At 36.4% G+C, this 25,910-nt stretch overlaps 2 protein-coding genes across 3 annotated transcripts; both read left to right on the top strand.

Moving 5' to 3' along the window:
* Nucleotides 1-116: 116 nt before the first annotated feature.
* LOC135681294 (photoreceptor-specific nuclear receptor) lies at nucleotides 117-11,665 on the top strand. 2 transcript variants are annotated; one of them, XM_065195675.2, is made up of 4 exons: nucleotides 117-322; nucleotides 1,049-1,276; nucleotides 9,217-9,819; nucleotides 10,439-11,665. In XM_065195675.2, exons 1-4 carry the CDS (start codon nucleotides 304-306, stop codon nucleotides 10,732-10,734), a joined length of 1,146 nt encoding a protein of 381 aa, XP_065051747.2. In that variant the 5' UTR covers nucleotides 117-303; the 3' UTR covers nucleotides 10,735-11,665. The 2 variants fall into 2 exon arrangements, with proteins under 2 accessions (XP_065051747.2, XP_065051749.2); XM_065195677.2 differs by lacking the exons at nucleotides 117-322; nucleotides 1,049-1,276 and adding an exon at nucleotides 1,303-3,538.
* A 1,609-nt stretch (nucleotides 11,666-13,274) lies between these two features.
* On the top strand, nucleotides 13,275-16,129 carry LOC135681647 (protein lin-32). The gene is made up of 2 exons (XM_065196220.2): nucleotides 13,275-14,557; nucleotides 15,085-16,129. The coding sequence occupies exons 1-2, from the start codon at nucleotides 14,548-14,550 to the stop codon at nucleotides 15,582-15,584; spliced, it is 510 nt and encodes a 169-aa protein (XP_065052292.2). The 5' UTR covers nucleotides 13,275-14,547; the 3' UTR covers nucleotides 15,585-16,129.
* Nucleotides 16,130-25,910: the final 9,781 nt, after the last annotated feature.

The raw sequence follows: 25,910 nt of genomic DNA, 5'->3' as shown, positions 1-25,910 counted from the left end.
TTGCAATTTTTGCCAGCTCATTTGAAACTCGCTAGTTCTCACAGCCAATCAGTGTCCGGGTGTTAACCTAACAACAGCATTTTGCTTTGGACACATGGTGGTCAAGAAAGCTCTCATTCGGCATATACCGCCACCCGTAACAAGACTCTGATCGACCAACTCAAATAAACTTGCTGAATCGATTCATACCATATGGTAGCTTTGTTGTTTCGCTTTTGGGTCAAGACAGCTCCGTTGTAAAGAAAACCTCTGATCTTGAGCATCGAAACCAAAGGAGATCAACTAGATATTAGCAAAGAAGCAATGAGCACAGAAAACACAGGTAATGTAACATTTTCTTAACAGAAGTCTCTTTATAGCTGCTTTTGTTTACGTATCGGGCAGTTTCGCATAGCGAGGCTAAAAGATCAACCCGAGGACGTTGCCTTGTGTTTAGCAAAATTTAGAAGCAAATGTCTACTTCATTACCTTCCCGTAAAGGGTGCTTTCACAAGTTGAATAAGATCTTTTATCTCATTTTATTGATAACTTTGCTATTTGTGAAACTTCGTGCGTATAAACGTTGATCATAGGGTAGTGAGTATCAGGAAGGCTTCAGTCTGTCATTGCGTTTGATGAGGATACAAAATACTCTGGTTATTTGATAAAGATCTTAGAAATGAACTGAAAATTATAACCGAATGAGCATAATCCAGATTTAATCATGCTTTTAAATAGCAATGGCAATTATATTCCATCACTCAAGCCATCAAATACTGAAATATCTGAACTATGTTTCATCAATATAATTGCAGCATTACCTCCCTACATTTATTCATTTTCGTGTGAATTGCATTTATGTCTGCGAGGACAAACACACCATCCTATTCAGACAGATAAATTTCCTATTGCGAAGTATTAAAGCTATTTGGCATCATTATAGTCTTGGAAGTCAACTCAAAATCAGGCCTTTATGGACATCGAAATACCAATCCCTACAAATATCCTTCTTTAGACAATTCAACACATAATTTTTTCAATTTAACAACAGCACGATATCTATCTTCAGGCAAGAAGTTGAACTCAAATTGTCTGGTGTGCGGAGACCGGGCGTCAGGACGGCACTACGGTGTTCTTACCTGTGACGGGTGCCGCGGCTTCTTTAAGCGCAGTGTGCGGAGAAGCTTGATCTATGTCTGCCGCGAGCAAAACAACTGCATCGTCGATGTAAGCCGCAGAAACCAATGCCAAGCATGCCGTCTTAGCAAATGCCATGAGGTTGGAATGAAAAAAGAAGGTAGATATAATTTAGTTTCCCATCATTTACATTATTTAATCTGTTTTCAATGGACTAGACTTTGTTTTCACATACTACCTTGCCGTATTAAATAAGCGGTTGATGCCGCAAGTTTTAAACCGATGTTCTGAATTTTAGCTGTTAGGTATATTACAAGCCGCTGCTATAAATGTCACGTGGATCTTCGTTGATTGTTTTATTGGATGCAGGCCATTCTGATAATATTCTACAATACTATGCTGAAAATATTCTTAAAGCACACATTAAGCAATTAACCTATCAATAAAGTAAAAGATCTAGGTTGTTTTGCTTTCCTTCAAAAACCTTCGGCTTAATTGTGCTTTTAAGCGTGAACCAGGGGGTTTTCAAGCGAGATTTCATTCAAGTGGATTTTTACCAGACAATATATTAACCTTCGCCTAATCCATTCTATCTTGTGTCGGTGAAACGACCAGATTTCTTATTACGATAATATCAAATCCTTCATTTAAGTCGCCTTTCTTATGGGCAATTGGCATGATGGTCGCACCTGGCTAAAAATTTACTTTTGCAGCTTGAACTTACAGCTCAAACTTAGAACCTAAAACTCACAGTTACAAGTTGAAACTCATAGTTACAACTTTAAACTCACTTCCTTAGACGACAGTGGCAACTTACAGTACAAGCCCTGAATCACCCTTTTATACAAGCTACTTATCACAGTTCTGTCTTTATGTAATTTAACAATGGAAAATGTAGCTCTGTTTCTCTTCCTTTAGTTTATCTTATTAAAATTTACTCAAACTTGGTACAAAATGAAAGTTCGCTACCCGGTCCCATCTAGTGCAGAAAATCAATTGATTGATTGAAGTACTAGGCACTAAACAATAAAAGGTTATAGAATTTTGCAGTGCAACAACTTGAACAAGTGTACGTTGCTTCCTTACAGTATACAGTCTTAGGCCCTAAGTATTTAAGCGCGATCTCCTTGCCAACTCCTTTTTACTTAAAAGGGTTTTTTTATGAGTGTAAATTAAATTCAGCATTATCAATGTACTGACATTAATTTCTTCTAATAGTTCTAAACAAATTTTAATCTTTGTGCAATTGCTATTTGAATTTATATAGGATTAACCGACCTTCTTTTGAAGAATCGTCAAGAACTTTACAAGCGGGTTAATTAGTAAAATATACACTGTAAAAGTCAAATAATCTCAAATTTCCACAAAACACAGCCTGAATTTGGATTCTCATAAAACACAGCTTGTATAGTATATAAAACACATAAAACACATTTTGAATTGTACGGCATCCAGAAAAACTAGGCTCATTGAACCTGGGCCGAATTGAATATTTGTCTTGAAATATATCTTTGCATTCGTAAAATGCTAGTACATCTCTGAAGAATCTTAGGTATACGGTATACAGGACGTCGATACTAAAAGGTTGCTAACTCCTAGTAAATATGGCTCTAGAAATATCCTGAACTGCAAAGATCTGCTCCTATACCTTGCGCAATATGAGGTCCAATTTCCTTTTCTTGCTTGTTCAAGTTATATTTATTTCTAGCAAATTGATATTAATTTAAAATGCAAACACAATTCAAAATCTAAAGACAATCTGCCAAGTAGATGTAGATCGATTTAAAGCTGTCTATTTTGTCTTTGCTGTAGCTTCTTGATCTTTGTAAACTGTGAAATCACACCTCAGCTGATATCATCTAGGTAGCATTAAAAATTATGAGATCACTTATTGCGTTTCACTATTGATTGTTATGATAAACATTTCAGGAAGACAGGCATTGCACAGGTCACCCGAATAGACCTGTTTTCACGTCAAAAAAACGCGAGCTTGAATGCTAATGTGACGAAATTTAGGCCCTAGATTTCACTATTTTTCAGCATATTGACAATTATTAGCAGCAAGACATATTTTGTTAGAGTATCATTGTATTAACGGGTTAAGAATCTCGAGTGGGACTTCTGATCACAAGTGGCTTGCAAGTCATGCCTAAGCCCGTTCAAGCATATGAAAATTCCGATTGACCAGTGAACAGCAAGTGATCTTTCATGTTCCCAAGTCCAATAAGATCATCTTTCCAAATTAAAACGGTCAAGAATGATTCTTTATCATGGTTAATCATTCTATATCTTGAGTTGCTGCCATAGAAGATGATGATTTTTTTCTTTGTATGTCATAATTATTAGGAGTTTTTTTGAGCTTAAATATTTTAGAGTTTTCCAGTAATTACTTTTGCTTTGGCGATGCTATTTCTGAATCTTGGTGAGTGATCATTGATTTATAGACCTCATTTTTCATCGCTATCCTTTTTTAATCCTAGATACAAAAGTTTTCAACTTTCGATAAGTTTCAAAAAATTTAATTTTTGATTAACTTCATGTCTTATGATTTTATCATTTCATGCTCTATAACAACTATTTAATTCTTATTCTTATTACATGGTTTTCAAGAAATTCTTAATTTTTTCCCGCAACGTGTTTTGGAATATGTTTGATGGTTAAAAATTGTTGTATACAAAATTGATAATGATAAATGCTATTGAAAATTCCATACGCATTCGTATTTTGATATTCAATTGTTATGTGACCTATCTATCGTCTTTGTATCCGAGCAGACCGAGAAATGCTAAAGTACTGAATGTCAAATCTACCAAATATAAACAAACTTATTATAAGATTTCGCCAAGCTACTTCGCAGCTCTTGCTATTACATATATACTACGGTTCCTAGTCCTTTTATCTTTTTTTATGATATTCTCTTTGTTTGTGAATGATTCGTTATCAGAGAAGTCCTAAGATATTTTACTTAGCGTTAGCCAATTTTTTACAAATCGAAATGTTGCCATTCGAGTTATAGTACATAGCTGATTTATAATGGTAAAGAAAAATGACGTCACAATATTTGATTCCTTAAAGTTCCGCCACATTTATTTTCATTGTATCGATTAAATTTCTTTCCAAGTAACGAACGATTCTTATGCAAGGCTTTCTTTCTGTGTCCTCATGCAAACGTTTATTTATCGTTGGTTATTATTAACTTTAAGGTCATATACGGTTCTAATTGTTTTTTGTGACAACATAACAATGTCATAAGGCACTCCTGTTTCGTTTACAAGTTTAGAAATTGAACTATACCAGATTTGAGTCACAATCTTCCGTATTTATGCTTTAACTATATTCTAAAAAATTCAGATATGAATCATTGTTATATTTAAGTTAATGATTGTTATCTAGGAAACTTGTTAAGAAACTTGGTCTTTTTCATGGATTTCTAGATTTAGATTCATAGGAGCTCCAAACTACGTTAAGAGATTTGTCTCTGACCATGTATCATGAAAAGGCATCCATTCCCCTTAATTGTTTCAAAATGCTTCACAACGTGAACGCACGAAATTGTTAAAGACTAACAGTGTCATTGCTTGCGGTTCAAATGCAAGCAATTTAATTCCATGCCTATGAATGGATGCGATCAAAAACCATGCTTTCCATGTTTGAATTCATAGATTCATATAATTGACTCTTGATCAATCTTACCTGCCCTTTTCTGGCTCCGCAAAAATTGGCTGGTAATTAGGGCATATTATTGAGTGCAGGGTCAATCTCTTTCATCACAAAGTTCAATTTTTTGTAAAGGGCCGTGTTTATCAAAACGAATTTCTTCGCGAATTACCACTTGTATGTGCCATTAGTCTGTTTACTTAAGCGCGAGGTAATTACTGCAAAAATCTTTTGTAAAAACCTATTACTAACAATGAGACATTGCATTGTGCTAGCATCCCAAAATTAATTTCAAGACTGTCTTAAATCGATTTTTGTCAATCCGTAGTACGATTCCTGAAGATTCAAAGACGCACATAACATTTGACTTTTAAACAGTGCTCAAATTGCCCCCCTCCTATCCCCGAAAAGCATTTAAGAAGGCATCCCTGCTTTATCCTGCAAGAAGTGGCTTCTAAACAACATTTCAATTTCAGCAAAATGTATTATCTTTGCAACTATAGAAAATTATGCTAAAACAGCTCGACTGTTAGGTTCGCCTTGTAGAATTACCCTCTGTTAAATTTGTTTGGTCATTCTCTATGATGTTCAGTAAGAAAGTTTTGATAGCATCGATTTTAGAATTGATGTTAGTCGGCTAAACAGGGTATATCCTTAAACAATTATGTTCTTTTCTAGCTTGGCAACTATGAAAGCCTCGTTTTCTTTATTATGTTAACTGTCCTAATGATATAAGCAAGGTTGTGCATGTAAGCTCTACCGCAATATTCTTTGGAGCCCACACAGCGTATTATTCTGTCGGCACGAGTATCCACCTTCCCGTTGTATCTCCTAACATCGTTTTGGTTATTAAGTGTTTAAAAAGTCTTTAAACGATTAATTTGTTAGATCTGTTGTAATCGAGTTATATTTACATTCACAAGACGGTTTTTCAAAAATAAAACCTTTATTTTCTGCGAAACACGACACATGGTTTTATTGTTATTTTCTGCACTTTCTAAAGATAATAATACGCGCTAATTTCATTTAAATGGCCTGTTTATTCAGCATCTTGAGCTGCCACGTCTGCTAATCTGTAGAAGTTTTAAACTTTAGCCTTCTTACAATGCCATTAGATGTCACTGCCTAGAGGTGCCTTTCATTTAGAATGGAATTGGAAATGCCTTGCAGTTTATTGTTTCCACCCTCTTCTGTTTGTGAAATAGATATTTCTTATTGGATGGAATATCTCTATCAGCATGCCCTACCTTTTACTTGTATTGTTTTGTTGTCGACTTGGTTCATGGTTAAAATTAGGGTCCAAGGGAACTAGCTCCCAATAATCTTTTCCTATGATAGAGGCGAAAAGTTCAGATCCACTGTCGCTGCTCAAATATGCATCAACATTATAACCGACACAACATAGTACTTTCTATTGTAATGCCTTTTTAGAAAAGAAGCTGGTTTTACAGAGCCATATTTGATATCGCCTTAGGTTAGTTTGCAACTATGGTATTTGTCACTTAAAGACTTTTCGTGAAAAATAGTTTCGTAAAGACTTTTCGCTAGTAGATTTCGTTAGAACATTATAGAATCACCAACGACCGTGTTGAAAGTTTAAATTTTAGTGCATATGTTTACTAGGGTTACTAATATTATTTAAACATAGGCAGGACTGTTTTGAACCTCTTTTTGAAATAACGTTTTCATAGCCACGCTTTCAAGCAGAAGGTGTTTCTCGGTCGATTTCCTAGCAAGCTAACTTTTGTATCCCTATCGATTCAGATTTAGAATGGTCTAATTAAAAGCACATTTGTCGATAAAACACAAGAGAAGTACTCTTTCGTTTTTTTGTACATTGAAACTAGCTAATAACGCTTTATTATAGGTTGTCAAGGATTGTCTTCTTTAATGCGATATTTGCAAGAATAAATCTACAGTATTAGATTAACGGTCTTGATTCGATAAATGGCTATTAAGAATACGCTAAAGGCTTAATAGAATACATCCAATTGTAAGTGATGTATACAGAATGAGACTATCCTGCGCTTGAACAAAGGAGAACATGATGTCAACGTTAAAGAATCCAGGGTTTTCTGACTTAGTATACTTGCTTTACGATCAGGACAGGATCAAGGTCGTACAGTTCGCAAAACAAAATTCCATTCGTGTTCTGTTGCCTCCAGTTTAGCTAAATACTTTGCCATTGGTCAAATTTGTCTCTGTTTTGAATTCCTGAGCCACACTGTGTGCATCACTTTTGCAGCACGTTGGTTTGTTGTGATGGAATACGACATTTTACATTTCGTTATTTTGTTGAATCGGTAACATAAACAGCTAAGTTTCAAAGATACCTTATAAGATGTATAAAAACAATCCCCTTCAAAATAATGCTGTTTTTCTACGTCTAATTACTTGTATAAGAAATAAAACGAGTCCTGTCGTTATTGTGATATCAACAGATCATTTACCTCTTGCAACGAAAGAAAACAACATAACTGACCAGCCAAAGCCTGCTAGCAAAATGCACGCTCAGGTTAGGTTTGATTGTCTTCTAAAAGTCACATAAAAGCGCTTGTTCCGAGGGAAGTTAAAGATCTTGTCTTTTTATACTTATAAACTGGACTATTCCCTCGACGTATTTTCTGAAATGGAAATGCTGATATGTTCTTGCATTTTATCATTACAAGCATGTGAAGTGACTTAACGGCGCATATTCTATTAACAAGCATTTTATTAAGCTCGCTAATGAACTCCAAAGAAAGTGGTGATCCTAGTCCCTTTTTAATCAATTGAACCCCTGGTGCGTCGAGGCCTAAGAAAAAAATCTGCATGATGGCGTGCCTGTATCAAGACAGTGTATGTTTGTCATCTCGATGTTGATCCCATTCCTTAATCGTTTGCTTTCAAAATATAATTTAGCTTAAGACAGCTCTCTTAAACGATAACTGTAACATAGATGGGTCACCAAGCCCTGCTGGAGGCGGTAGCACTGTGAATCAAAATGCAAGTTCGTAGATAGATTTTTCCGAGAAATTCACCCAAAGACCTAATTCGAAAAAAAAATTCCTGCTAACGTAGTATCATGTTTCACTCAATAAAGACGATATTTTTGGCAAGATTGTTTCTTAATACCCTTGCTAAAAGTTCGTTAAGTGGAACCTTCTGAAATATTAAGAAGACACCAAATACCCCTTGCCTTGCAAAATCAGTTGGGCATAAGTCGGTTTAGCTTTGGGCATGAGTTTTGGAAAGAGCCTGTGCTCATTTAGCTCTTTCTCAGCCATTTGTTGATAGATTTAATTGTTTTTTCATATGCAGGACCACATGATAATTACATTTCAGATTATCTTGTCCCAATGATTAAAAACAAATTTTTATGACATAATTGTCCTCGCAACTCTTCAGGGCAGGTATAGAAGGAGCCTGGTCTAGTGTCTACAAAACGAGGCACAGGAACCTTCCAATTCCTAAATCCACTTGAGAAGTGTGAAATATCATATCAAGCAAAAATTTATTTATTCGTGTTTTCAAGGTCCTGGTCCTCAAGTATCAATTGTCGACTAAAAAGTCAAAACAAGTTTCCAAGAATTTCTGCCAGGTCACAAGAGCATTCTTTGGAAATCTTTCATGTCCAAAGCACGTCTGCCCACGCAGCAAACAAGAAATTCCTCTCAATAGCAAATCACGGGGCATTTAGCGCAGGTTTCCTGAACTAACTCCAAATTTGTCGGGTCATGCAGAGTTGAAGCATTGTGAATAGCATAAGATTATATTTGTCACTCTATTGAAGATAGAGTGGCAAAATTATTAAAATGGTTAAAATATGATTGAGAAGTTGTCACATTGGTACGTTATATGCCAATTTTAATCTTGGCCTGTAGTATAATATATAATATCTAGGTATGTACCTAAAGGAACATTTCATATCACTATGATAAAAAACATACGCTCCAGGTACACGTGCTATGTATTTTTGTCCAGTTGCAGATATCATAAACTGGTCTCAAATATTTAAACCAATACATTTATTATCGATACTGCCTAGCACTAGCTTTCTGTACACGTATCACTGTTTAGATTTGGGATAAAATCTCCTCATTGAACCAGAAAAATTAAGGAGCCATTCCAGCATTTCCTCCTAGAAGCACAGTTTGGACTGTTAGCGTATTGTGCTTTCAAAACATTGCCAGAGTTTCAGCCATCTTTTTGCCAACTGTGCAGTGACTGTTTCTGACTCTTTTACATTTCATTTCATATAATTTCATTCAATTTCATTTCCTTTTAATTTCATTTCAATTTCATTACTTTTCTTTTCATTTCCTATGTTTAAGGACGGTAGCCCTTCAGCAATACTGATTTTAAAGTTGTGATTTTATTTGCATTACTGTTTTAAAACAGGTAGAAGATTTGACACTGTAACCCTAAGAATCGAGATCTTATTATTTTTTCGTTGTATTTTAGCGGTTCAACATGAAAGAGCTCCAAGAAATGCAAAACAAAGAATTGACGAAGATGTAAGGTCTCCGTCCAAAATCCCAGAAGATTCAAAGGGACAGTGTGGCACCCACCGGTCGCCTTCAAGCCCAACCTCCAATTTGTACCACTTTCAGTTCCCGTCAAGGAAGATTAGTGATCCTTGCAGCGCTGACTGTCGCCAAAGTAGTGTACCATTAACTCCACCTCTGACACCAAAGAACCCTCCTCATGTTCCAAAATCTCCTGATGCCCTTTACGAATTGTCTGTTCGAGTACTGCACTCAACCATTACTTGGGCAAGAAACATCCCCACATTCCTTGAACTTCCTTTCAAAGACCAGGCTTTGCTTTTGGAAGAGAGCTGGGTTGATCTGTTCTTATTGAGCCTGGCACAATGGGACGTAGAAATCGACTTGCATGTTATGCTCAAGGCAGCTGGCATTGACAAGGAGAACCGAACAACTGGGGAAATAATGGGTGCCATTGCAGATCTAAATCATCTACAAAACGTTGTGAATAAATTTAAGAGCTTACAATTAGATTCAACAGAATATGCTTGCCTTAAAGCCATATCGCTGTTTAAGCCAGGTGAGATAAATTTCCAGCTAAAATTTACGAATTTTTGCTGTTTTTTATGGGCGATGATCTAAAGTGTACTCTAGCTATCAACAGTGATTGATACAAAGTTTTCTCTAATGTTAGTTTGTTTTCAATATTTGCAAATAGTTATTGGTACCTTGCCAATGAGCTTAGGCAGTAATCATCTGCAAACGCACTTTCTACCCCTTGTTTCTTTCTGAGCACAAGGAACTTTCTTCATAACGAAATTTGAAGTACCCAGAACTACTTCAATACAAAATTAAGTTGAACTGTTCGCGTGAGAGGCAGCGAATCTGGGTTATCGAGTTGCCTCTCACACCGCAGCCCTAACCTACACTGAAAGTTATGCCCAAAAAATTTACAATGCACACATAATAAATGATATCAATGTATTTAGGACATAAACGGTGACGTCCTTATCTAAGCCGAGTTTTTATATACTTGACGGTATATTCCAGAACTGAGTTGTAATTTTTACTACCATAAAGTATTAGATCACACAAATGATCACCAGGCAATTCAGTTACGCCATTATTTACAAATTAATAGATCATCAAGCAGAATCGTTTACTGTCACTGTTCTCATGATATTTTATTTCAATTACAGAGCTCCGCAACATACTTTCAATAAGTCACGTAGAGAATCTCCAAGACCAAGCACAAGTAATGCTGTCCGAATACTCAAGATCACGAAGCCCGGACGTACCTGTCCGGTTTGGAAAGATGCTCCTTTCACTTGCAGCCCTTAGGTCTATTAGCCCACGCATCATAGAATTCTATTTCTTTAGGGGCTCGTTAGACAGTGTGCCGGTAGAAAAATTATTTGTCGATTATGGATTCAATAGAAACTTGTGTTCTCAAACACACACTCAAATACCTCATAACGAAATAAAGACGGAATAGCTTAATTTCTAGTTTCATCGTTTCAGAGACTGAAACTGTATATATTTTATGCGTGTTTGATATAAATATAAAGAATGGAAAGATAATAAATGACTGTGATCTGACATGAAAATGTCACTTATGATTTTACTTGTGCAATTTGACCGAAGTGCATGCAAAAACATACAGTAAATCTCCAGGCAAAAAGATATCTAGAACTTCAAAGTGACGTAAATCATTTACCTTGTTTTTTATCATGTTATGAAGCAGCCAAAAAAAATTTTAACGCTTAAATACTTGATCAATTCCCTTGGATGGGGGTACTCATATCTTTAGGATAGGGGTGTTCGGGTTATTCTTTTAGATGTCGAATTAAAGGAAAAGTTTTTTGGTTCAGTTAATTTTATAATTACTTTTTTTGTTTCATGAAATATGAGAAAAGTTTGAAATAAATGGAGTAAAATTGCAAACTCTTTGTGCAGGGCGAGATTATTTGGTTTATTTTTTATTTGGTTTATTTTTATTTGGTTTATTTTTTATTTGGTTTATTTTTTATTTGGTTTATTTTTATGCTAGAATTTTTTGGGGGTGGATAGTTTGTACCCCAGTGAACACCCCTATGCTAAATATCATTAGGTACCCCCTGCCCTCCGGGATCAAGAGTAAATTGATACCAACAGGGGGACTTGACAGCAGTACTTCCTCAAGCCTAAATGCCAAAAACCTCATGGCTTGCACTTCTTGTAGTTTATCCTTCAGTCATTTGTCACGTTTGTATCATATGTTGATTATCTATTTATCTATTTGTTTTTATCTTAGTTTAGGTAGAAAAGATAGGAAGCACTATTTTACAATAGATGTTAGTTGACTCATAAATTCGATTTATGTAAGCTATAAATCTTGAACGAAATAATGTAAATTGATGGAATGTTTAATATACAATTTTGACGTATCTTTTCGTTCTTCACTTCGGATTCACTGGCAAGGCCAACTTTTTGTAAGAATATGGTTTTCATAGGCCCAGTTGTGTCGAATTACCAAAAATTCTACTGCCATTTGAAAGAATGGCCAGATTTGCAAAAACTGTTTTCAGTCCAGTATGTAAAATATTCCCTTGTGTTCTTTCCTTAAAATGTTCCGATTTTTTCCCTGAAATCTTTCTCTTTCAAAACGGGATTGAAAACCAAAAAAGCATTAATCTTTCAAAAGAAAATCTGCGATTTTCAATTTGTTCGTGCTGTCTTCGCCCTCAATTAATATTGTCTTGTTACATTGACTGCACCTGTTCTTAATACGGCAGTAATATTTACTAATAAGTTATTATTCAATCATGTAGACAACTTAGATTATATTTGTTGTGGTTCATGATTTATCAAGAAATAATTTGTATATAAGACAATTTAAAAGAACACTTATTTGTAAATTTCACCAATGGACGAAGAAGTAGTAGATTCTACAATAAGATGACTTCAAATATGCACTGCTCCTTATCTTCCATCAAGGCTTTCTCTCTTCTTGTTTGGCGTAACACCACTTCTCCCTTGTTGTGAAGCCCATGTATGAACCCCATGTACAACCTTGGAGAATTCATGACAATACCGAAACACCGCATTTCTCTAAATCGATTGCGACGAAATAATTTTTTGAATTATTTAGCATTTGTTGCCTAACTAATTAAAAAATTTTCATTTTCATCCGACTTGAAACATCGAGCAAGATACAAACATTTTCGACCGGATGATAAAAGTGGCACCTGACTTCCCTTGACCACCTCCCATGAAGTCCCTTGAGTATTACCCTTCCTTTTGATATAAATAGAATATTTAGTTGCTGTAACGTTCGTGAAAAAATTGCCTTTATTCGGTAGTGTGAACAATTTTGTCGGATTCTGATGTCGGGGTCGGAACATGAAAGTTATGAGGCATCAATTTCCCTTCTACACACTGAGACTGCATCTTTCATTTCAATTTTGCTATCCAACATACCATTGTTAATATGTCATATTATATCCGCATACGCTTTCAATAAAGTGCCCTTCACCAACGTCAGAAGACCTCTGTGGTTTCCAGGCCTCTAGAAAACCTCATCAGCGTCATAGCCGTTGGGTCGATTGATAACGAGATATTGTGCTGGCAGTAGCTGGCGCAAAACCTGTCATTGCTTGCTCTGATTAAAGAATGCGGAAAATTTGTTGTTTAGGCCTTAATATCTTGCTAGCTCTCTAGAGACGAATGTCTTTTCTATATTATTATGAAAATATACGAATTTAGATCAAAATATCACTTCGTTTGGAGATGTTATCATACAGTGATCCTGTCACTAAGCTCTTCCCAGATCGCCACTGCCAGTTATATTTTCCCAGTTTTTTAGGCAACTGGAAAGGCCAGCGTTTAACTATCAAGTTACGCACGTTCGATACGATAACAGATTCTCAATGTCTCCGCTTTCAAGAACTGTTTCTAATTCCCCATACCGTCCTCGAATTCCCCCCCCCCCTCGACATGGCCCCCACCCGTCACTACAAATTGTCAATAAGTAACCCCCCCCCCCTCAAATAAGCCCCCATTGCTACCCTAAAACCTCGAATTGGCCCCCTTTTATGATTTTTGCCATCTGAGGTGGCATTTGGTGTTTTATCGAATAACCACTAAATCATACTTTTGGTGATAATTAATTAAATGTTCATGCAAAAAATACGAGGTCTTTTAATAATGTCTTCTTGATGTCTACTTTAATTTTAAAAGCTTCTCTCCTCCTCGTATAAGCCCCCCATCCAAAAGTATAACAAATTTACGGTATTTACGACGTTTCACGGTATTCAAATCTTCCTTTTTGAATTCCAACGTTTTCGTGTGGCCTCAAAGCAAAATAGTAACAAATATGTTATCGTAAAGCGTATCCGTGCGTGTAGGTCCGGCCTGAGATTCTTAAGATTTTCTCGTTGCTGAAGGAGTATGGCGCCGCCAATATCCAAGAATCGCTATTTTTAATACAAACATCTCGTAGAGTCTCCCTGTAAACGCATCTCGCTACCGTCGACATACCTCATAAACCGCTACATGTTTCATAAACAATAGCACTTTAGTCAGCGCAAGTCTTCGCAAATAGATTAAGCGATACACTTCTTTCTAACTTGAACTCTACAGCTTAAAATTCCTTGTTAAGATGATAAATGCGCGTAGAAAACTGATTTTCAAAAGGAAATTGGTTTGTAAAAATGCTTTTTGCCTATTTGTATCAAGTACATTTTTGCTTGCAAAAACAAATAAGAACCAGTAAGGTAAAAATTAAAATGCTGGCAATTAATCCAAGATTCTGCTTTAGTCTGTCTCTTGAAGTCAAGGCTCTTTTAAGAGAGTGTACACCTCATGTTACTTTTATGGTTTTTAAGACAGGAAGAAAAAACAATAAATAGATAGAATAAATAGAATGTATATTCAATTTTATCTCCTGATTTCTCATTTCACAAAATGAAGGCTTTCTGCTGATCATCCCTACCATCACCTTCAGAATTTTGGTAAAGGGTACACTTTTGTCTGAATTTTCACAATTAACTCTAATTAATTCTAATGATATTCAATTATCTCTAAAAGTCCACGCTTCCCTTTAAGTCGGCTCGTACGCTCACCTTTATGTAGTTTGAATGACATTTTGTCTTGGGAAAATGCGCATTGTTGATTTTAACAATATGAGCACGAGGTTGACCTCTCTATTGTTCTCTGACTTGAGTTTGTTTATAAAAGGGAAGTTGTATAGTAGAACTTGACTTCAACTAAATGTATAAAGGTTCCTTTGGTTCAACACATTAGAGAGAAGAGGGAAAAGAGAGAGGAGATGGAGAAAGGTAAGCCTTTGTTTGTTTTCTATCCAGACTGTCAATTAATTAGCAACAATACGCTATTCCTTGTACAAAAAAATTAAGATTTCTTTGTAGTTTGTTAGTTGCCAGTAAATGAATTCTGTATAACATACAGCATATTTTTGAAATCAACATTTACGATCCTCCATCTTGAGCCTTCAGTTATCAAAATATTAACAATTTTAGTCTTTACTAGGTTGTTCCAAATAATTTAAAATGTGTTCTCCCTTTTAAATTTTCTATTCGTCTTTAATTTTAGGCCTTAACTCTCCATATTTGCTTCCAAAAAGTTAAAGTTGTATCCATAGTATTTTTGATTGAATTTCACTTTTATTCAGATTTATTTTCCTACAAAGGATATTATTAGCACAGTAGTTTAAAAATATTGTGTCCTAAAAAATTAAAGTAATTTGTTATGCTTGGTGTTAGTGATGATGGTAGTAGATAGAAACTAGTTCTTTGATGTATGCAAAACTATCTGTCATTTAAATACAGTATCTTTCTTTTGTCAGATTGCATCAAAGAGAGGATCCTTTGCGACGAAACATTCATGTACGACTCTGACAATAATTCCTCGATAACGCCACCCAGCCCAAACTCAGACACGCAAAGCATCGACAGCGAGAATCCAACAGCTGATTTGTCTCCACGCAGACAAAATGACTACGATTTCACAAGACGAGTGGCTGATGCCGCAACCTTGAAAGTGAAACGTTTACGCGCGAACGATAGAGAGCGGCGTCGCGTAAACTTAATCAACTCAGCTATGGAAATGCTTCGCAAGGTGATACCTGAACTTCGAGAGCGTCGAAAGATTACGAAACTTGAATTACTGCGCTGTGCTAACAGATACATCTGGACATTGCAACAGTCTTTATTGACAGGACGATCAATGGTGGAAATTCAAGAGACATTTTCATACTACCAGCGAACGGGATCATTTCCAGGGGCCTCGTTTTACGATTATGATTGCGGGGTTGTGTGTTCTTATCAAACAGCTGCACCAGAATAGGATTTTGACAACTGCGAATATAAAAACATTGAAGCCTTGTTTGTTGTTGATGTGGTACTATCACCTCGTGAGAGATGAAGTCACTTCATTTGTCTACTATCTAAAATGCTACGTATTAATTATACTTTTTGTACTTGATGTACTATAGTTTATATAGAAAATTCAAACTTTATACCTAAGAGACAAAAGTGTACATATTCACATTTATAGCTATATTGTAAATATTTTAATATGAATGTATTTATTTGTAATTTTATTTATGAGAAGAGATACTAATGGAATTTAACTGCGTTGTCAAATCATGCGTGCTCTTAAGGTCAGGCCTTGTCCTGTTTCAGAGACTAAACCCAATGATCAGATGATCACCAGCAACCTTTTTATTCTGATTGCGCGCTATAACGAAATATTCACAAACTGACGTCACTAGAGAAAACCGAAACAAACAAATTGTAAAAAGGAATGTCCACAACTACCCACCCCCCCCCCCCCCCACTACTTCGCACTATTAAGTGTCATGATATATAGATCTGAATCAACGATATCATTTAATGCAGCGTTTTATTAAATTAACTGATCTATGAAAAAGACAGGATCGAGCTTCTATTGTGAAACGAGTGTCGCCTTCCGAGAAGAGGGTGCAAGAACAGACTATATAAGAAGAGGGCCATCACTGTCACTCCCTACAATGTTTTCATCTGCCTTGGCATTTTTTCTTTTTTCTCGGCACTGATATACAGACCTTTATGGCTCTCGCCTACCCATATCATTCAAGCGCTGGTTTTGAAAAATGGCTTCCCGCCAAATGGCGTCTGGTTCGGCCCCTCGTTTTTTTGAAATTGAGCGGGCTTCAAACTACAATGTTGAAAGACTATATGATTCTCGAATCAGTTTTTCATATAGATCAGTGGTGAGATTATTTTTAATGGCATGGTTTCGCTATTTTGCAAATTTCACAATTTGCTAGATGATATCAGCTTGGGGAATCCAAACACGCTGATGGCATGGCCAGGATAACTTGATCGGATTTATCATAATCAGTATTTTTTTGCGAGCATATATTTTGTCATCATAATGCTTCTTCAATGTTTGCCTAAGTATCCATGACATGAAAAACAAACCGTTTTAAACCAGTATTTGTAATATGAGCTACATCTTTTCGGCGCTGTTCCATGAAGGTTGCTTGCAATCCTCCAGCATTCAAAACGATAGTGCTTGGCAAAGAGCCTTGTAAGACAGAAAAATGAAATCAATAATAGGACATCTTGAAAAGTCCTTGTCTATGTTTTTATATGAACATAAAAATTTAGCATATGTAAACCAGAAGATTTTTGCATTTGCAGGAGATTTTTTGCAATTGCAAACCAATAATGAACGATCGATCAATTTTTTATCAATTACTCAAAATGTTCAGGTTTTATCTTGTTAACATCTTGCTGGCAAACAAAGTCATTGTCAAAATTAATGAATCTTGCTTTAGCCGATTTGTGCATCATATTTTTAGGAACAACTCATGATACCAATTAACACATCTTTGTATTAAAATTATCACTAAATCTTTAACCCTAGTCATCTCGCAGACATCAATATATGCTTTGCTGAGTGTTCAGTGCTGGAAAACCCAGTAAACCTGCTTTTGGATAGATTTGGTAGAAACGCCCCCAACTTTACCTGAGATAAGAACATTTCCCAGAATCCTATGCTGACAGCACTATGGAATTTTTTTCATCCTTTCTGTATGTTGCAAGATAAAAGGACATCACAGCAATGGTGCACATCGTGTATTCGTTTCACCCTGCCAGTAGGATAACAATGTCACTAATAATTTCACGAACACTGGCGTCGCTCTCAAAGATGAAACGTTATTAAGTTGTAAAAGAGAGCAAAACTTGCATAAAAACGTTTCATCGTTTAGGAAATCGGAAAACTCTCTTTATAAAAGCAGTGGCTGTGTCAAGGTTAGAGGTATGAGGGAGGAGCTACTAATTACATCCCTCGACTTTTATCAAGCATTGCTCACACGATTTTTCTAGAAAGCGATGAAAATGCACGTGGTAGGGGTAGGTCATGTTTTTCTAGATCCTTCTGAGAATAATACACTTACAATTTAAGGACATGATCTCGTTGGCTACACCCATTATCCTCCTACACTGCAGAAGCCGTCACCAATTGGGAACCAAATCCGGGGGCTTATTAGAGGTTGGCAGCTTTACAGCCTCGACCCTATTTCTACGCGCGACCCACGGATTTGGTAATGGATTTTCTGCGGATTGTGGCTTCCGCATAAGGTTCGTCTTGCATCTTTCAGTGCAAATTGGTAACGGATTACGGCTTTCAGGATGCGGATGCGTTTTCGCAAAAGTATGCAATCAATAGATGTTGAATAAGATTTGGACCAGCGCAACAGTTTGTTTTGTGAAACAGAGTGAGAACCATAAGGACTTGTAATACAGTTACTTCTAACAATGTTTCCATCTTTTTCCATCGCGGCAGCGTCTATCCACTTTATTTCATTATGGGATGCCGATTTTGGCTGATTTTTGCACGGTTTTGCTGAATTTGGACCCTATGCAAAATTTCTGCGATGCCGCTCTCTATCGTTCGTGCTCTATCGTTTCACTTTCAAGGTCGCAGGTCAAGGTGCTGGTTCAAGTGTAAGGCTGCGAGACAATGTTGTTGTGTTGTTGCTTGCGAATAGGGTGAATCCACCACAGCAACTGAAGTGAGATTGGTATGCCAGAAAATCGCGTCACATTTGGAAGATTTTAACGTCTTTTGTTACTAACATTTGTTTCTCATTGCCAGAGCCGTATAGATTGATTTTGTACGTACATTTCGGCATCATTTCATTGTTCAGACCACGAAAATAAGCTGTTTGTCATGCAGTGGGAACGTCCTAACGGGCTGTTTGGCCGTAGGGATTGCAATGAGACATCTGTCTCTGAAAGCTCAGATTCACGAAAAGTAAACATTGCTTAAAGTCAATGGTTTGAGAACGAATTATACTTGGCAGCATTGCTGCAAGCATCATGCTGTTGCTGCTGCTAGTGCTTACGTTATGTTAAAAGATAATAAAAGCGTTTATCTTTGAGATGTATACGATACACAATACTAAAGCCAATTGAAGCCCACAGATAGCTACTGATATTTTCTTTTGAAACTCTCATTTAAATCTGGTCAATAAACAATTTCGACAGCAAAACAAAACAGTGTACTTAGCTTAGGAATACTTACATTCAATACAATCTTGGTTGATTTAATTGGCCAAAGAATCAAAGATCACAGGAAAGTCAGTTTTGATAACATCTTGAGCTTAGTCGTAGGTTGGTTGTCATTGTGATGTATGGTATACAGATTGCAGATATGTTTGTTTCCTAAAATTGCCTGTAATGCTATTTGTATAATGAGTTCTTCCTATTTGTTATGTTGCAAAGGGTGCATAAAAGATGTATAACACTGTTTAGAGTAAATACTGATAAAGTAAATATTTTGAATTCGTTCCAATCGAGGAAGAAATTCTTAATTTAAGGGTCATAAAAAGTATTATAATATACTAATGAAGATATATTTCAAGACAACTTTGCTCCTATGTTATTTTACGTCAAGGGAATTGCCAATAAAATGTTAAAAGAGTTCGTAAATGTGACGTCATAAAAAGTGTGACTGCATATCTTAAAAGGACGCCATGAAAAACTTCTAAATATGCGAAATCAGTTGAATGTGTCAAAAACCCGGTGAGGTACGACCAGCTAAAGATTTGAAGTTTGCTATTGGATTGTTGTTATTTTGGCTTGTTCATAGAGTTATGGAGAATGAGCCTATGCTCGTGTGCCATACCTCAGCCAATTTTTGACACATCAACTGATTTTGCGCATTTAAAGCTATTTCATAATTTTCTTTCGTTATGGAGATCCAAATTACACAATTTTGTAAAAAAGAACTTTCTGACGTCATCAATTGATAGCACTTTTTTGCTATCCAGCCAAACTTTATAGAGACCAAGTGACAATCTAAGGTGGGTCATCCCCATCCTTCCAATGCCATATTATTTATTGAACAGAGAATTTCGTGTATATGCTATTTGTAGGTAAGATTCATTCATTTTTTGCCGAGAAATATTTTGTAAAAAAGCTCTCAAGGGGTCAAACTTATGTTTGTGAAAACTTGCTGCTGTTTTTAATTTGTTGGTAATTCAACAAATCAGTTGTTGATATTGCTTCTAAATGTATAGTGGAGAAAAACATCATAGTTTGGCGTATTAAGTCAGGATCACGCGGCAGAAAATTGAACATTCATATCACGGTAGAAAAATTCCATTACTTTTAAGAAGATATGAAGCTGTCCTCTATGTAACGAATGCTGTAACGAGTAACGAGTCACGTGATATTAAATTTGTGACTTCCGTTCAAATACATGTATTATGCTGAATGCTTTCTGAAATGATCAGTCTTTGAGTATCTTAATGGAGTAAAGTCTACTTATTTTTTCTCTCTCTTTGCCGAACCTAAATGCAACCGTTACATCTACAATGGCGGCTATGCGTTTGTAGGAACGATAGTCAATGCTCAATGCTTTACAATTTCGTACTCTATATTCGATTGCAAAATTTTGCTTGATTTTTTATGAAATTGTCTTTTAGTAAAACCTTTGCTAAGAGGAAGCTGTAAAACAGCAAAATATCTTATTAGAACTGTGCTACCTGAAAGGTAGCTTAATGATTTGTGCCAAACTGGTAAAACCTGTTTGCATATTGATTGCAGTATAGCAAGTGAAAGAATGGAGTTTTCACGGCTGGTCACTGCTTTCGACAAGTTATGAATTTAAAAACAACTACAAATTCGCAGCGACTTTGTAGGGAAAGAGCCTGTGCTATTATGCCAATGTCACAGCCAATTTTTAAGAACTGTCGCAAACTTAGATATGCAATTTGATTCCTGGGAACTATCTTCTTAAGGTGATGTTCCGGACTGTTGAATCGCGCATGCTCTGTTGAATCATCATCTTGGATCTTAAGAAAGGTGAGCGGTTCATTGCTTAGGTAGAAGGCCTTTGCCGGTGGGCCTTCCCAGTAAGAATGGGATCATTGACGACTGTAATGGCCTGATTAAAATTGTTTTCAGCATCAGGATTTAGGTAGCAGCTTTTCTTTAGCACCTCTGTTTGTGAGATCACTTTGTGTAGCTTGTGCAAGAAATGCAAGAATGTGCTGAAGTACATCACAGTGCGTCAACAATCTGAAAGGTGAACTTGTAGCTAGTTTAAATAGCTAAGCTGCTTCTTTGTGTAGTTATTGTATAACAACAACTCGTTGCCATCAACCTTCTCTTCGTTAGTAACCAATGATAAGCTATCCCTATATATCTGCCAATGGAAGTTGGCGCTCTATCATAAGCTGCGTTGGGCAATTACAGTGAAAGAGAACCCAGGATTAAGGCACAAGTAGATTTACGGTGACTTCAAGGGGAACCGAATAATAATTCGCGTCAGTACTAATAACCTGCAATGTGGAGCCCAGCTGCCACTTTTTGCGAGTAAGAAAAGCATAATCAAATTTAGTGTTATCATCATTACGATTAATTTCGATTAATGTAATGATAATGGATCTTGTCTGAACAAATCCCCTGGCACTCTTTACCCATACGGACCAGTTGTCCTGTCGTTTAAAATGCCTTGTATAGCTTTTCTGAGTGGGCTATCAAGGTTCGAGCCACGTTCCACTCTATCACAACTGGACTTAGGCCAAAGTTAAACGTCGCTTTTCTCATGCGCCGAACCGAATACAATTCGATGCGACTGTAGCGCGACTGTGGAGCGACACAGAGCTAGACGCCGCTCTTAACATGTCGTATCTTGGTTGGTAATTGTCAATTGAAAAATGCAAAAATGGGGGTTATCTTACCTTAATGTTATAAATCGCATCATGCAAATATGGTATACGGCAAATTTCAGCTCTATCTCACGCGCGTTTTTCGTAAATTTGAAAGGCGTCTTCAGTTTTCGTATCTAAAGTAAGAAATTTTTAAGGACTTTATTCTGGTTGGTCTTTGATCAGCTCTATACTACTTTTGTTGATGAGTATTCATAGTTTGAAAAATTAAAAAAGTGACCAAAAGTTATTGGTGGTCAATGCCTGGATGTTCCTTTTGATGTTTGTGTAGGACATGTACGTGTCCGTATTTGATTGTTGCAAAAGTGTACAAATATTCACACAAGTTTTTGCTCTCCAACCCCCCCCTCTCCCTTCCCCCCTCTCCCTTCCCCCCTCCCCCTTCCCCCCTCCCTGTAGCTGTATTCGATAAAAAACGGTGTTTGCAGGCAGAAGCGGTTTTCGGTTGAATAATGTATGATATACTTGACAAATAATACACCCTCAAAAATAACGCTGAGATTTACTTCATTATTCCATATGTTCTTGATATCGAAATCAAACCATAAAAAATGTCGGAAAGGGGGTTATCACCCATGTTCATGCTTGAAGGTATCAAAGCTTTTCATGATTAGAAGTGTTGTATGTAGTGTCTCAATATCTCAGAAGTTCTAAGTTTACCCGTGCTCTGCATTGAACAGTCCATGTGCGTTTGGATACAAAAGCGACGTGAGCTTATTTGAGCTTAGCTGTCGAGTTGTGTCACATTTATGTAATGGTGACCAGGATGATATCATGATCAAGTTCATGTGCTTGCAAATGCTATTTAATGGCAATGCGTGAACTTCATTTATGAATGGCAGTTTTGAACATCTATTTCCTTGTTTTGCAACGTAAAACACTGCATATTAATATCAGCACACGAGGGTCTTAGAAATGTTTATTCTGTCATGTCGACGTGTGCCTCGCTTGTGCGAGACCTTGTTCCCACGGTCGCATGGACAGGATCTGAATAGTGCGTGTAAGGTAATTGTGATGTGGGTGCGACATGAAAGTACGCCTATCGAGGATCACACGCGTCATTTCTTTAGCTTTTGTTTTACTTTAAACCCTAAGCAGTGTATCACGATCACTAGAGATCCAATACGTCCGGATTTTCCCACGGCAGGATCTACCTAGGGTACTAAGCGTTTTATCGTGGCCTGAAAAAGGCCAGCGTGGTCAGCGGATTGGAACAACACAATAAGCGCGCATTAAGAAATACTGCTGCGCACTTATGGACGACAGTTCAAGATTAACAAGCATTGTTTATCTTCACTGTTGGAAATCTTCTACCAAAAAACGTTGCTTCTGCTTGATCTTCTTGTTAAGAATCTTATTATATTGTTATGTAGCTGTAAATGCATAGGAAAAACCTAAACTGTCTTTACAAAGAACTCAGGTGACATTCAATTTTCAGCGCCCGATATCACCCGATATTTCAAGTTGTTTTCATGATTAAAATGTATGATTAAACGTTTGCCACGATAACGATTTTCCAGGATAAACTTGGAAAACAGGCTTTTCTCGTAAAGTGCGTGTTCTCTATATCTTAACAATGTTTAACTTTCAGCTCTGTCTTCCAAAAGTTTGTTAATGAAATTCATTGATAAATAGTTCTGTCTGTTCCCACTTTTACCCTCAGTTAGTTGGATGGGATGCATCCTTTTATGTCAGATAAAATTTCAAATATACCAGTCATGTGGTTTCAGTATGCAATACGTTTTGCCAATTCTGGAGGTGAAACTTGGCAAGAGGCAAAATGCTACAGAAAGTCTTTTGACAAAGATCTTTTTAATGTATTGATTGTAAAGAACAACTAACTCAAGTCGAAAACCACAGCGGCTTTAACTATCAGCTGTAGTAATGATGAAACAATTCAGATCGCGTTCTAAGTCAATTTTTCAATCTTTTAGTTTGGTTGATCACATTGTTTGGAGCACGTGTCCGACAATCACTGAATTAATATCCGAAAAGTCAACACAAAGGTCCCCTTAAAGATGCTATTACAATTTAGACTCACTAAATCAAAAGGGATATCGATAGTTAAATTAAAACTGGATGACATTAAGATACATTTTGAATGATAATAATTAATCCCTAGAAAAACAATCCTGGGAGCGATATTAAAGATTATTCTTGAGTTCAATACATGCGTCTGGTTTGTATTTAAATCCCAAACGAAGCTTGTGCTGGACAGAAGTCCCATAATTAGTAGAATATGCCTCTTCTTTAATCTTTAAAATGTTTCGATGGGCGTTAAATATATATTTTGGTGGGAAAGATAGAGCCCCAAAGCCACATTTAAAAAAGACTACGATCTCACTAAACAGTTTTGCTTTCATTATATCTGCATCGTGACACATTGATTGTCTAACTGATAAAAATAGGACACATTCGGTTTTTATGCAGCTGCGTTTTCCACCCTTTGCAGTGACCTTTGATTTCCAAATTAAAAATCCAATACACTTTTACACTGATGATCGTTTGGTTGTCATTTGCCTATTCTGACGAGAAATCAACTTTTGTAATCGTAACAAAGCTCAGCCTCGTAGCCATATAGTCCCTTTGTATCATTTGAATCTGGTTGACATACTGTCTCCGAAATTCAAAGGGGATTTTCCGTAGCACACCTGTCAAGCCTTATCAAGGTTGGACCATTAATTTCGAAGGGGAGACGTGCTTTACCTGAAATTGGATTACAATGAGACATAAAACGGGGATTTCATTGAGAGAAATTCAGGTTTGGGCTATATACATTCACGTATCTCTTACCAGAAAGCAACTTACTGGAGTCTCTCCTGAACACGAAAAATATTAGCCTAGGATACATCAAGCTATATATGTAAGAAAAGTTTCTAAGAAAAGAAACCACTTACATTTTACAGGAATCGTAATATTTTAACAGACAACTGCAGTGCGACGGCGCAAAAATTCTGAACAACGCTGCAATGCTAATTGTAATTTGGTGCTAATTTTGCAGAACGTAAGGCCTCTTACGTCATATGAATGCCCATAGCAAATTAATACTACAGAAAACCTTAAGAGGAATCTAAAAGTTACGCTTCATTTTCCTGTTATGCTTAATATTTTCTACATTACAAGCTTCATCAATCGTTAGGACTTTCGAGAGGGTATGCAATTTAAGCAAACTAATTCTGCTATATAGCAACCTAACATAGCGGCACTGATACACAGTGGCACTAATTGGGCAGCATCAACATCCTATTTCGATCCAAAACTAGATAGATATATTTCCTAGCGTAGAGTTTTCGATCTATGTTCTGATGTTGTATACTCTGACGAGAAACAGACCGAAAGCTTTAATATGTTTCAGAATTTTTGCTTTTTCAAAGACATTTTTAAATTCTCTACCACAAAAGATTGTTTGTGAATCTGCTACATAAATTTAGTATAGATATGATTGCTTAAAGAATGGTTTATCCAAGTTAAATGTCTCCTACGACATTGAAAGCTATATATGCTCTTTCACAATATCCATCCTCGTATTTCATTCCTACCTACGAATCTGCTTTATCTATTCATTTTTAACCTGAAGTTGTATGTTACCACAAGGGTAATTATTAACCTGTAACGTACTTTAATTTAGTTGGATGTTACTTTTAATTTTGATCATTTGATTAACGAAAGAATACTAACGATGAAAATAGTAGATGCCTGAGAGAACTTTTACTCTAATAGACAGCACATTTTCACCTTAGATTCCTAAAGGTCGACATTCAGTTTGTTGCGATTAATGATCTTAATTGATTTTACAGCAACCAAATTTTCATTGAGTAGTGAATTGAAAACAGAACACATAGGGGCTAGTTTTAACTGCCGGGCTGCACCATACATAGCTACTCTCTCGAGGAGAGGTCTTGATCCAAACGGGGTCTTTGTTGCCATGAGGCATGCAAAAGTTTGAAGGATTACTTTCTCCAATTTTCTCAAACTACTTTAAAATCACTACTTTTCAGTTTTGGATGGAGTAAGCAGATTGTTGGTTGCTTATTTTTGTCACAAAAATGTTGTAACTATCGTCCTATAACGCGACGAGTCGGTAACAGTGTATTTGATTGCATCAGATATATGTGCTACTTTCGTTATGTAATTATCCCCCTTGCCCCTTTTTTGACAAATATTTATCTCCTTCCTTATACCAAATTGATACACACGGGGCTATGCTTTGCATGAACATCCTTCAACAACAGACGTATGGAAAATTAGGTTAATTTTGGCCTAATTAGATGTGCCCTTCTTTCATTTACCTCCAGAATAATATTCACCCAGCCACACGCATCTCTAGATTACTCTCATTATGCACCCTAATATCTTATTTCAATGCTTGAGATATTTTACGGTATTTGAACCTAATCTTTGTTTGAAAGTTTTACAGCTTGTTTGCATCTTTTGTTGTCACC

The sequence above is a fragment of the Rhopilema esculentum genome, chromosome 12, assembly GCF_057945365.1.
Source record: "Rhopilema esculentum isolate cy_ngs chromosome 12, ASM5794536v1, whole genome shotgun sequence".
Taxonomy (NCBI): domain Eukaryota; kingdom Metazoa; phylum Cnidaria; class Scyphozoa; order Rhizostomeae; family Rhizostomatidae; genus Rhopilema; species Rhopilema esculentum.
This window is presented reverse-complemented; position numbering and strand designations above follow the sequence as displayed.

What these genes read in the sequence shown, in the direction of transcription:
- LOC135681294 (XM_065195675.2), top strand. An exon ending in GGTTGGAATGAAAAAAGAAG is followed by an intron (nt 1,277 to 9,216) that starts GTAGATATAATT and finishes GTTGTATTTTAG; the next exon opens with CGGTTCAACATGAAAGAGCT. An exon ending in CATATCGCTGTTTAAGCCAG is followed by an intron (nt 9,820 to 10,438) that starts GTGAGATAAATT and finishes TTTCAATTACAG; the next exon opens with AGCTCCGCAACATACTTTCA.